Source organism: Pezoporus wallicus, unplaced genomic scaffold (genome assembly GCF_028554395.1).
Source record: "Pezoporus wallicus isolate ANWC-B61680 ecotype Strahan unplaced genomic scaffold, APGP_CSIRO_Pwel_v1 contig_3847, whole genome shotgun sequence".
In the NCBI taxonomy this organism is placed as follows: domain Eukaryota; kingdom Metazoa; phylum Chordata; class Aves; order Psittaciformes; family Psittacidae; genus Pezoporus; species Pezoporus wallicus.
In genome coordinates, this window is record NW_026639842.1 from 3,237,607 (window position 1) to 3,251,336 (window position 13,730).

The 13,730-nt window shown below is 40.4% G+C and overlaps 1 protein-coding gene across 6 annotated transcripts in view; it reads right to left on the bottom strand.

The window, feature by feature from the left end:
* Positions 1-13,139, bottom strand: part of RBM33 (RNA binding motif protein 33) — a 103,293-nt gene extending 90,154 nt beyond the window's left edge. For all 6 annotated transcript variants that reach the window (XM_057416457.1, XM_057416459.1, XM_057416458.1 and 3 more), the window contains exons 1-2: positions 13,038-13,139; positions 2,851-2,929 (exon numbers count right to left, since the gene is read on the bottom strand). In XM_057416457.1, coding sequence (XP_057272440.1) covers positions 2,851-2,929; positions 13,038-13,065 — 107 coding nt within the window. In that variant the 5' untranslated portion in view covers positions 13,066-13,139. The remainder of the gene's footprint in view (positions 1-2,850; positions 2,930-13,037) is intronic.
* Between the last annotated feature and the right edge of the window lie 591 nt (positions 13,140-13,730).

The following is a 13,730-nucleotide window of genomic DNA, read 5'->3' on the forward strand; positions in this document are numbered from 1 at the left end:
ATAAAAAAAAAATGTAATGGGAAAAATTCTCCAAGAACAATGCTACATTTGTATTCTCGAATCACAAGGGTATGTGCTTGGGAAAGGAAAGAGATTTGGAAATTCAAAATTATTTACACATCTTGGAGATAGGGCTCAGTTAAGCAGCAACACAGTAAGAGTTGATGGTTGATCAAGATATATGACCAACAGCATAACCCCTTCACCATTCCCCACAAAATAAATTATTTAGGATGCAAAACAAAGCATGAGGGAGATTTAAAAAAAAAAAAAAGAAAAAAAGGTGTTCATTCAGCCTTTTTACCATCTTCAAGAAACTGTGTCCTATACTAAATTAAGCCAGTAGTTAAAAAAAATTCAAGCAATTACAGCAGGCAACAATATATCCATGTACAGCATTAGTAACTGCCCAGACAACCATAGAACTTAACATTTCCAAAGACAGCTCCCTCTAAAAATAATTACTGTATTTAAAAAATCCAACACATGCAAATAATGTTCTATTAGGTAAAGCTGGAAAAACAAACAAACAAAACCCATAAGAAAAACCCACAACATTTTCTGAAATTACCAGCAAGATGACTTTCTGGATTTATGATACTAAACTGGGAAGAGTGGCTGACACACCAGAGGGCTGTGCTGACATTCAGCGAGACCTGGACAGGTTGGAGAGTTGAGCGGAGAGGAACTTAATGAAATTCAACAAGGGCAAGTGTAGAGTCTTGCATCTGGGGAAGAACAACCCCATGTAGCAGTACAGGTTGGGGGCTGACCTGCTGGACAGTAGTGAAGGGGAAAAGGACCTGGGGGTCCTGGTGGATAGGAGGATGACCATGAGCCAGCAATGCGCCCTTGTGGCCAAGAAGGCCAATGGCACCCTAGGGTGCATTAGAAAGGGTGTGGTTAGTAGGTCAAGAGAGGTCCTCCTCCCCCTCTACTCTGCCTTAGTGAGGCCACATCTGGAATATTGTGTCCAGTTCTGGGACCCACAGTTCAAGAACGGCAGGGAATTGCTTGAGAGAGTCCAGCGCAGAGCTACAAAGATGATTAAGGGAATGGAACATTTCTCTTATGAGGAGAGACTGAGGGAGCTGGGCCTCTTTAGCTTGGAGAAGACTGAGGGGTGACCTCATCAATGTTTACAAATACATAAAGGGTGAGTGTCAGGATGATGGAGCTAGGTTTTTTTCAGTGATGTCCAGTGATAGGACAAGGGGCAATGGGTGTAAACTGGAGCATAGGAGGTTCCATGTGAACATCAGGAAAAATTTCTTTACTGTGAGAGTGACAGATCACTGGAACAGGTTGCCCAGGGGGATTGTGGAGTCTCCTACGTTGGAGATATTCAAGGCCCTCCTGGAGAAGTTCCTGTGTGATGTACTCTAGGTTACTCTGCTCTTGCAGAAGGGTTGGACTAGATGATCTTTTGAGGTCCCTTCCAACCCTTAGGATTCTGTGATTTCCAGCACTGCACCTTCAAAATTTTACCACTGGCAATAAGATTACAACTTGCAGTACAGCAGCTGTTTGACTCTTCCAAATCTTCTGAAGTGGTAAGAGTAGGACAGCTAAACACAGATGTGGCCAGCCAGCATCTAAAATCCCATCTGTTCATACAATTAAGTTAGTGAAGGCAAAAAGTTCAGAAAATATTCTAATATATTTTGCCTGTAATACTGACTTCAGGAGTTCTGAATACCCAGAGCTGGGGCTGGGAGGCAGCACAGCACAGTGACCCAACCTGAAGTTATTTTAATTACACTCTTACACTGGATCTGTCCCTTGCAGTTCAGCAGCCAGCCCTCAAACAGCTGTCCTGGCTTGAAAGAGAACAGATACCCCTCACCAGTGTACAGCAAAACACCCCGTACACTGAAGCTATTGTCCAAACCCCTTATTCCTTCTTACTCACCCCTTAGAGCAACGAAAACTACCCACTTAATCCAGCAGAAAAGCACAGAAGAGGAAACTAATTCCTCTGGAATGACAATAAATGTAGAGTACCTGATTCAATCCAAGGGCTCAGCTCAGTGAAAACTACTTACAGTAATTTTTTTTTACTATAATCACTGGAACTATTAGAAGAGACAAAAATCTATTTAAATATTTGGGATTTTTTTCCTTTTTACAGTGAAAACCACTGGCAAAGTCTGAAAAACTCTCCCTTTTCCTAAAAGGGAGTGATAATTACAAAAAAGAGGAAAAAAAAAAAAAAACACAAAAGACAAACACCAACCAACCACAAAAGTGAAATTTTTTCCCCCAAAAACAGGCAAGTCTAGCCAGCAGCTCAATAGCTTAAGTCCTCCCAGTTAGAGTGCCTTCACATAAAAGAACATGTTCTTATTCTCTCCCAAAATAACTAAGTTCATGCATACTTTAAATCTTTACAGCAGTCATATTTTTCAATAGAAGTCCATACCTGAGTTCCATTACTCTTCCCAAATATAAAAATGAAGTAGAACTTTGAGAATAAGAATTTAAACATCCCATTAAAAATTTAAAAAATTGGACAAATTCAAGTACTAGCAAAAATTTAACTACTTAAACCACTGGGATCTATTAAATATTTAAAAGGAAAACCAAAACAGTAATTGCAAAATTAATTACACACCACAAATACTTTCTATTTATCTGATTTTAAATGGTATCTCCTCATAGCGCTCTTATATTCCTCAAGGCAAGTATATGTTTGGCACAATCTAGCATCAGCTGACATGCATAGATACCAACATCTTCATCAGTTTCTAAATGTGTGCTGCTCTAAATATTAGAATACAAAATGACAGAACAGGAAAACAGCAATGCAATTCAACACACAGAAACTGAATGTGAAAGTATTTTACCTACCTGTCCCAGTCATCATCTCCAGCTCTTCTTCTCCAAGACCTTTCTGCACCAGGCTTATCAAACTGATCAAAGTCATCATCTGCAAAAAAGGTGACTACGTTAAATAGTTCTCACTGAATTGAAAGGTTCCTGAAACAACCATATAATCAGGATTACTTGGTGGGGATTGTTTTTCAGAAGATGCAAAAAATACCTTTTTCTGCTTTCCATGTTAACACAAGGAAAGCTGATAAATACCAACATGCCTCACTAATTAAAAAAAAACATAATATACTATGTAGCTTTCCCTCTTCACCATTGAGTTGAGGATGACCCAAGGAAAACAGAACATGAGATAAATCACTGGAAAATTCTGCCAACAAAGGTTAATTCCAGAGACAGGCACTCCCCAGGAATGCACAAAACTGAGGTGCAACAGAGATGAAGGAAACGACATCTGCCAGTTCTCTGCTTGCCTTGGGGGCCACAAGCTTATCTACCTACACTGAGCCTGCAAAGGCACTTTGCAGATAGGAGTAAACTTCAGGTCAGCACAAGGCAACCTGGCACAGAGCAAGGGAGTCAGGTGTAATACACCATCAGTTACCTCAACTGGGGCATTACAACCATTGGAAGTCACTGAAGCAGGTTACTCCAGGTACCTAAGCATAGAAGATGCCTTCCAAGATAAAACTGATGCTCCATATATTTCTCTCAACAAGTACCCTCACTTTAGCCTATCAAATCACAAATTACTCTTGCATAGATTAGTTTGCAAATTATAATTTTGCTACTTAAAAATCTTAAATCTTCCATTTATATGCAAAAGAAATGCAAAGCTCAGTTGCTCTATTCAGACACCCAGATGTCTCTATCACCTGCAAACTGGAAGCACACACTTTCAGAAACACTCAACCCTCACTCTCCCATCCTGTGGCTAAAGCCCAACAGAAAAGGCACACCTGGATTTAGTGTCTTTTCACACCTTTTAATTACTTCTGTAAGAGTCAAACAAATGCGGAAATTAACATTATGTTTAAATGAGAAACCCGCTGCAGTTTAATGGTCTGCAAAATACAGGAGGCTGAGCAATACAGTCCTTGCAGTCTGACAGTCAGAAATTACGATCACTAAGATGCCATATACCCAGTCAGTCTCCTGACTCTATCTGGATCTGCCTCCTTGAACGAGTAAAATGAACAAGTAAAATGTGTGTGTTTTTTCAGGGAACCTTCAAAATCAAATCTGTTTTCAGCTCTTCAAACTCAACCCAGTATCCTTTAGTGAATATACCCCACATGCAACAACAAACCTATTCACTTCTTCCTTCATATTATCAAAACACAAGTGATAGTGACCAACTAAGTTTAAGAAGATGTAAAAATATCAAAAATATAAAATTCAGTTCTTGCAATGTCACTAAATGAAGAGCTTTCAAACCACAAAATTCAGTCATAAATAGCTATGAAAATAAGACTACCCTGTAGGAATTAGGATGCAACACAAGCCCAGTGTGGCAACTCTTTTATTCTGAAACAGTAGCTAAATAGAGTTACTTTTTAGCAGGTTCTCCATTTTACTGCCTACAGATACTTTTATATTTTTAACTAATCTTCTATATTTAAACTAATTTATGGGCTAACACCACTGAAACAAACTGTCAGTTTACATTTCTCTGCAAACTCCTATTCCAATTCCTATTTCACTCACAGGGGAAAGCCACACAGACGTAAGTTTACTAGCTTCACCCAATACTGAAAAAAAAACAAAAAAACAAAACAAAACAAAAAACACCATAAAAAAAAAAAAAATCTGTAAAAAAAACCAACACAACCACACAATAAAAAAAAAAAAAAAACAACAAAAAACATGCCACTAAAAACAAACCCCACATTGCCCTCCTTATGGTCGTTCAAAACCATACTGCATTGATCATCACAGAATCACAGACTGGTTTGGGTTAGAAGGGACCTTAAAGCTCAACTGGTTCCAATCCTCTGCCATGGACAGAGACACATTCCACTAGTCCCAGCCGCTCAAAGCCCTGTCCAACCTGGCCTTGAGCACTGCCAGGGGGCAGTCACAACTTCTCTGGGCAATTGCATCTCTACTGCATTGCCATTTTAAGGGTGCAAGTATCCTGCACTGTCATTGTTCTGATGTAAACACCTCCTAAGTGTTTTTTTTTCTTTTGGTTTGTGGGTTATTTTTAAGGTAATGAGGTAATTGCTTTTGCAGCAACCCAAAATTACAGTGTCCACATGTTGACTAACACAGCTTGAAACACCACTATCAGGAAGAACTAGCTTCTTTTTAAGCTACGCCTGCTTGCTTGCAAGATACAATATTTTTTCATGCCAGGCACCACTTGCAGAACTCCAGAGAGCTGCATTATAAACCAGCACTACTTGAAGATCTTAGCTCTTCAGCACACAATTCTTACACATGTGGACCTTTAAGTCAAACAGGTTTAAATCTAGAAAAGTTATGTGCCAAACCCTTTATCTCTGCTGAGATCTCTCTACAGCAAAAATGATCATTCTTCAGTACAATTCATAGTACTTTTCCAGGCCAGACATTGAAGTTCCATGGCCATACAAGCGCTACAACCTAGTATTACTACTAGTAAAGAAACAATACAAAAGAGAGTTCACATGCCTGTCAAGTTTCTAGTGTAGAGCCAGACCTCCACTCTATCATGATACCAATACCACGAACCCTCAGCTCTTCCAACCCCTCCAAATTTCTCACTACCTATTCCTTGGTTTTGAGCCACTCCTATCAAAATCCAAAGCTGAGTTGCATCCATGCAAAGCCCTTTTCACTAGTCTAGCAGGATGCACACGAAAGCCCCAAAAATTAACTTGTGTGTGGTGACCACAGCTTATTGGAACTGCTTCACCTATGTCCCCACCACTGCCCTGTCCTCATCTCTCCTTGTCTCATCACATTCCAATGACACAAAGATCTTTGGGACAGAGGAAGACAGCTTTTTTATACTTATTTGTTCTTGACAGCTGACAGTGACAATGCACATTACAAATTATGCTATTTTGACATTAAGTACTGTCAGAGCCCAAAGCAGGTTGTAGCTCTCCTTTAGAAAAGAAGGTCACAACAATCACACATCTACAAATAGCATTCATTGCCAGCTTCATCATCTGTGAGACCGCAAGTATTGCAATAGACACAGGCCTTACACCAGCAATGTGATCTGATACCTAGCAAACCTCAGTGAGGCATCACTTTTTTTACATTTCCAAAACTACAAGTTTTCATTTTCTTCTGTCTAAGTAAAACAAAAGAGCAGTAAACAGCAAAATCAGCATAACATTTATGGATGTTTCTCCTTAAGAAACTCAAGTCAATGTTTGTGTCAAGCATGGTTAAGTGCCTGTAAAACATTAACTTGTATATAAAGAGGAACACTCAGCATCAGCAAAGCACAAAACCACTAACAGCAACAGCCAAAGACATATTTATATATCTATATAATTCTCAGTACTGCGTAGGAGGTGAACAGAGAAGAAAAAAGGGAGGGAGGAATCCATGAACTTAAGCTTTTTAAGCAGGAAAACATTTATTGTAGAAGCGGGAAGAGGTTTTGTGTTTCTTCCAGTGGCATTAGTGCAGCCTAGAAAGGCAGTAGTACACAGGAACTGTTGCTAACAGATGCAACTCAATGGTACAGCTCCTTCTTTCAATGCAAGGCTCTCTTGGCAAACCTTACCAAGATGTATGCACATTAGCTGGGTATCAACTGTAAGATCCTAACAGGTGATCACTAAGTACGCTAAGCCTTCTCTCTAACTTCCAGGCCGCACTAGAAGGACTGGGAAAAAAAAAAACAAAAAAACACAAACAAACAAAAAACCAAACCACACTAAGCCCTGTGAAATACCAAAAACCACTAACTGGCTAAGGAAGCAGGGCAGATCAGTTATAGAGGAAAACAAAAGAAATAATCTACCACATAGCTCTTCCTACTGCAGGAAAACCACCATTATCAAAGTGACAGAGAAGCTGCAGGATGCTGCAGAGATTGACTAATGCTGGCTGCTTTGGAAGGCCAGTCTGCCTGACAAGGCTCTGGCCAGCTGCGAACCAGAAGAATCATAGAATGATCTGGGTTGGAAAGGACTTTAAAACTGTCTAGTTCCAACCCACCTGCCATGGGCAGAGGGACATCTCCCACTAGACCAGATTGCTCAAGGCTCTGTCCAACCTGCCCTTGAACACTGCCAGGAGTGGGGCATTCACAACTTCCTTGGTCAACTGTTCCAACGCCTCACCACTCTCACAGGAAAGAATTCCTTCCTTATCTCTAACCTAAATCTCCCCTGCTTAAGTCTGAACTTAAGAAGCACAAAGCTTCATTAAAATGTTCCCATTTGCTTTATACTTACCCTGGTGTAGCACCAGCATGCTAAAAGTTGTTCTATACAGTTGGGGTTTTTTTTTCAGTTGTTTTATGATATATACCCAGAACTGCTTAATAAGAACAAATCATCCACACTAGAAAACTACAAAATACAAGCCTCATTTCCTCTTTGGCTATGCCAGTCACAGTTTTTAACTCTGTAGATACCCTTTCAATAAAACCTTCACTAATCATTTTTCTATGTAAAATCGAAGTCGTAAGCTACAGAGTCAAGTCTCACAAGCGTAGGAGGTGAATCAGTAAGAACACTGGAGAGCTTTAAACATCTTAAAATGGTACCAATATAGCCTAAAAAGGTAGTCCTACATAGCAACTGTTACTAAGCTGGAGTATTTTACTGCAATGAGATGGCCAAGACTTCTCAACTAGGAAAACATTTGATGACTGCATCATTAGTCTTCCTATAAATACATCTGCCCACTTTCTGGAACACTAACTACATGTTGTCTCATAAACCTTAACAGTTCAAAATTTTGTATTTTGCTTCAATATCACACTATCATGAACATAAAACATACTATTAGTTTCAGGCATCAAAGATGTCTCCTTATCCAAAACAAGACGGAGATGCCACAGTGATCCAATAGTTCAATGGATAAAACATATTACGCACTGTTTACCCAACAGGTCTTTTAGTAACTCAGCTACACTGCTTTGGGGCAGAGCAAGTAAGAGTAAGGGAGGCATTTTAAAAAAAAACAAAAAAAACTAGAGGAAAAAAATTATTTACCCCATGAAAAAATAGCAATTCTCTGTGCTCAGATTTAATGCTGAACATAAGTCCATCTTGACCTATCACATTCCCTGGTATCACATTTGAAACACAACACGACAACTTGACAGCATTTCAAGCACAAGTCTCCAGATTAAAAACAGATTACCATTTTATCATTATGTAATAGTTTGGTTTCTACGGAATATTTTTCTTTATATTTTGTTGTAAAAGGTTACACAACATACAGGTATTGTAAAGCCTCAGCGTTCTGGAATTGAGTATATACATTTATATACTATTTTTCTGCCTGGTAGTGAACTGAATTTCAGTATCTCTTGCTATGCAATACAGAAAAGTAACAGGTTTCACAAGGAACAGACACATCTAAAACACATAGGCTGGAAATGTAACTACTATTAACATCAGTTGAATGGAAACTTTGGGTAACAAATCGTGACAGCATCCAGCAATAAAAACACAAGGTCAACAAGAACTCCTATGCCTGTGATGTAAATCTAAGGCATTATGTAGCACACTATAAATGCAGTCCCATTTATTATAGATACTCAAGCTCTCTACCCATTCTTAAAAGGGGGGGGGGGGGGGGGGGGAGTCACATTCACTCCTATTACTGCATTATGCAAAAGAACACAAATATACCACACTCAAAACACAGTTTAGTTTATCTGTTCAAGAACAGACATCATAAAGCCTTTATACTGGTAAACACTCACAGAAGCCTTAAGTATTTATAACAATGCAACAACTGCTTAACATGGTCCCCAACTAATGTATTTCATGCTTTCTTTCCAAATTACTCTATAGAGTTTAACTTCCTCAAAGAGACAAAGTAGAAAAAATAATTTCCACAGAAGTTATTTTTACTGTCTCAAAACCAATTTTTTTTTTTTTAGAGAGTTTGTTATGATGCAAAGCAGCCCGCTAACAATAAGCAAGAAGAGAACTAATTAAGATATGCTGTCTGGAACCATCAAGCCACAAAAAAAAAAAAACAAACCAAAAAATTAAAAACAAACAAACAAACAAACAAAAAAAAAACCAAAAAAAACCCCACAACTCCAAAGTCTGCTTGGCTTTGAAAACATATCTGTCTTGGAAAAAACATTTTAAAAATGTCAAAGTCTTTGCTTCACAAATGTGGAACAGTGAATGATGGCCAAGAGCTTAAATGAAATTCACATGAACTCAGCTGCCAAATGGCTTTGGACACTGATGAGAAACTGCAACTTTCCAGAAACTCCTCAGCATCTTTCACAGTCACCAAAATTTACAGTAAAAACAGAGGCTGCCTTACAGTAGAATATAACACAGGACCAAACACATTACTTGGAGTTTTTTTGGCCAAGTCACTAACAACTATCTTCTTAAATTATTCTGGAGAACAAGCCCTGTGTGACCTAAAATCTGAGGTTGAGTATTTGACACAATAAAGCATGGTTTGGATTTTGTAAACACAAGTGATAGTATGTTTAATTTAGATGACCTGAGAGAACATTCAGAATAATGAGACTTTCAGTGAAAGCTTGTCAAAGAAGCATAGAGATTATAAATTGCTACGCTTTAAAGCAAATTTGCCTGCCACAAGCTCGTTCAAACAGTAATGGGTTTTGGCACTTAGCTGGTAGACTAGCCTATGACCATGTATTTTTATTTCATGAATTGCAAATGCTATAGACCTTTGACACTTAAAGGAGTTTTACTGCAATATGCACACACTAAGTTATAGTGACCAACTGTATCAGTCCACCTAACAAAATAGGATGCACCACCCAGAGACACCAAAATACAGCCAGCACTCCACACACTTCAGCTAGGCACAAATGCAGAATCTGTTTCCAGCCCATGTATGCTACTGTTGAACAGCCTGAAGCAAGACAAATTCAACTGAATTTGTCATGCTAGAGAATTTTTAGTCCATCTTTGAAACTGACAGTAACCCACAACAACAGAGAAAGGTGCTTGCTGTGCTAACAGTATATAAGCTTTTCCAATTTTTATCAACCGCTTCACAAGAGGTTTTTAAAGCCACTAAATTGCTGAAAGCACAACAGCAGCCCTTAGATTACTTAAACTGATGACAGCGTAAATTCAAGCTGGAGGAATAACATAACAAGCTAAGAGGTAGAGAAACACCCGTTCAGCTACTGTTAGTACAGGACCTCCGGCGGGAATATGAGGTAGACACGTATAGACAGAGCCCTCTTCAGCTCCTCCTCCACCCCTGTCATGATTCATACCCCAAGAATATCTACACTAAAAGTCTTGCAGACTACTGCAGTTCATCAGCAGTTAATTAATCTGAAAGGAAGAAAACTTACAAATAGTTTTCCCTTACTTCAGTATGACAAGCAAGATACATGCTCCTTGCTTTGTTTTAGTAATGGTTTGTTGCTTATCCCACAACCATCTCTCCCTAATAAGCTTAAAATCTAGCTGTAAGCTGATTGCAGTGAACACCAAGAAAAAAATGTCAGCATCCACACAACACAGTTATTACATTACACTACAAGCAGATGATCACTAAATCATAGAACAGCCCAGATTGGAAGGGACCTTGAAAGACCATCTGGTCCAACCTTTGTGGGACAGGAAGCCTAGGTGAAATAATTTTTCTAGCACCCTTGTCCAATCACACCTTGAAAACCTCCAGTGATGTAGATTTCATTATGTACCTGAAGGTTTTTCCAGTGACTGATTATTCTCTATGTAAAAACAGAATTAAAAAAGTATTTCTTTTATCAAGTGAAGCCTCTCCTGATGCAACTTGTAGCCATTGACCCTTGTCTTCTCCATGTAGCTCCTTGTGAATAGAGGGCTTCCACTCTCTTTACAGTCACCCTTTGAGTAAGATTATGTTACCCAACATTCAACATGTTTGCTCTGACTCTGTTTTTATATGACAGTTTGAATCGAAGTTTGGGAACCACTGTCTTACCGTATCAGTAGACTGACAAGCAACCGTAAGCTCTTAAAGTCCCTCATCATTACTAGCACACACATCTTGAACTTCTACAATACAGCCACTCTAGAATTAGAAGTAAACCGAGTCTGGCTACATAGCAAAGGAATTTGTGAAGTAACATGAAGCTGTGAATCACTCCCAGATACCACCACCTGAAAACTTTCCTGTTTATGTTTGTGAAACCTATCACCAAAAGAGCCTTTACCTTCACCCTTAGAAAACTTAGTTTCACCAAGTGGTCACAAAAATACATACAAAGACTTTATTATTATGAATCAAGCCTGTATTCCCCAAAAGCCTAAAAACTTGTAAATAACCAGTGAGTCCAGACATGCTGTCCAACAGATCACCTTCCTTCCATCAAATGTATCTAAATGTTCAGCCAACACAGCCATTTCACTCTTTTTCAGCCATGCAACACAGCCTTACAGAAGATTTAAACTTTAATCTACATCTTCAAAGCCAAAACTTTCTCATGTTACCCTGAAATGTCATCAAATTAACACTCTATTTACCTTCTCAAGACCTATTTTGCACTACTTTACCAATTATTAGAGCTTTAAAAACAAAACAAAATAAAAATCACCACACCAAAACAAGGTGCTGGTACTGCCATATTTTAAAGTCTTTTGATCTCCCCCAAAATATAAAAAAAAAAGCTTAAATTCTACAGTTAAAACTTTAACTGATCAAAAACATTTAAGACAAACAACCATTTACTCCTGGGCTTCTTTCCCATTTGTTAGTACCATTGACTTTGGACAGTAGTCCCTTTCCAAGAAGGGTTGCATATACCACTCCTGTAAATTCTATACTTTTTTACTGAGTCTTAGAAACGTATCTAACAATTTCAAACAGGAATTTTCCTTGACTAGTCATATGGCCATAAGTGTGACACCTCTTCGTTTCTTCATTAACACAAGTGCTGCACAGTGACCATCTAGGCTAGACAAATGCTGTTTATATGGGGCAAGGATTGTATTTATAATTTGCACCATTTATTGATAAACATAGTGTTAATGCTGAACAAACAACGGCTTGTGCCCACTTAGTACATGGCTAAACACATACAGTACTCCACAACTAAAAACAGTCTCGAAACTGCAGTTTCACCACTTCATTGAAGGTTTTTTGCTGCATATACCTTTGTACATGAAGGCGCATTCAGTCGCCTTGCAGTAGTTTTAAACACAAGAATCAAAAGGACTCGAAAGTGACACTTTATTTAAATTACTGTCCTCATAATAGTACCAAATCTCCCACAGATAGAACATGCATACAAACTTTGCTTCCACATCACATGTAACTAATCTGAACCACAGACTCTAGCACCAAGGTTTTTTGTAAAATAACTTTAACATTGCAACATATTTAACAACATTAAAAATGCCCAAGATATTAAGATATTTATTGTTTTACCCATCAGTGCTGTCCTTCCTAACCTTCTTCCCAAACTCAACTCCTAAATGTGAGAATTTCTTTGTGATATTTAGCTTTAATAAGAAGTTTAATTTTGTTTATGTACACTGTAGCCAATTAAGCTAACAATGCAAACAGTCTGACCACTTTGGTGAGTGATCACAAGGTTGAGCCATGCTCTTCTTCATTACACCTACTTACAGAAAACACACACAGACTAAAGGGCAGATGGATTAACTGACAACTCTGACAAGCTTTTATCAAAACTGTTATTCTAAGTGAAAGCAAGGCCAACAGCAAGAGGGGCCCTGCCCCAGACAAGGGAACACAAGAGTTCCCACCAGCGCACAACGCCGACTCCCATTAGCAAGAGCGGAGCCCCTGGGGCCTTGCAGTGCCTGTAGAGCTCCTGTTGCCCCGCGGCAGCACGGGGCTCACCCTATCCGCGCCCCGCCGGCGCAGCTGGCCGCGCCCGCCTAGGCGGAAGAGATGGCGGGGTGCAGGGGCGCCACCGCCCCAGGAAGGCCCCACGGCTCCCGCAGCCCCGCCAGTCGCTCCGCCCCGGCCAGGCCTCGCGCCGCGGTTCTAGCCGGCCCCGCCCCACAAAGCTCCGAACCCCCGGCGCAGCCCTACAAGGCCGTGACACCCACCTGCGCCTCCTCCCAGGGCGGCAGCCATGGCTCTTCGTCTTGCCCAGGCAGCGGCGGCTTCCAGCGGTGACCCCGTGCCGCACGCGGGAGCGGCGGGGAGCGGGGGAAGACGGAATGGGGAGAGGCTCGGATTCAGCGCCCGGCGGTGCATCATGGGATGGCCTCTAACCCCCCGTCACAGTGGAGCAGGGTCGCTGGCCCTGAGGGAGGCTGCTGTCAGCTGCTTGGTTGCGGTGCCTTTGCCTAGCCGGGACCGGTCACAGGGAGTGGGAACGGGAGGAAGCGGCTTGGCAGCGTTCACATGCTTCCCTGATACGGATCTGTAGGTGTCTTTTGCCAAAGTGGGCTGCTCGCAGTACCCCCGAAACGCCAGGTGAGCGTTGGGCACCACTGAGGCTTCACTAGGTCATGGGGCCAGCTGCTGCTCCTAAGTTGGGCTGCCTCTTGTGTCAGAAAAAAAACCCATGAGTTAATGGGATTAAAACACGCCATGAAAAGGACAATTTGGGCTATGTTAAGGACATACGTGGTCTTTCATCTTTTGAGCGTACAAGGAGGTTTGAGCTTGCATAAACTTAAGAGTTCAGGCCATGTAGTTTTTGCTTCACTGAACCTGGGTGCTTTACAGCCATGGTGTTACAACATCCTAAATCTGTTTACACTGTTACGATCATCCTAAATTCCAGTGCAAGC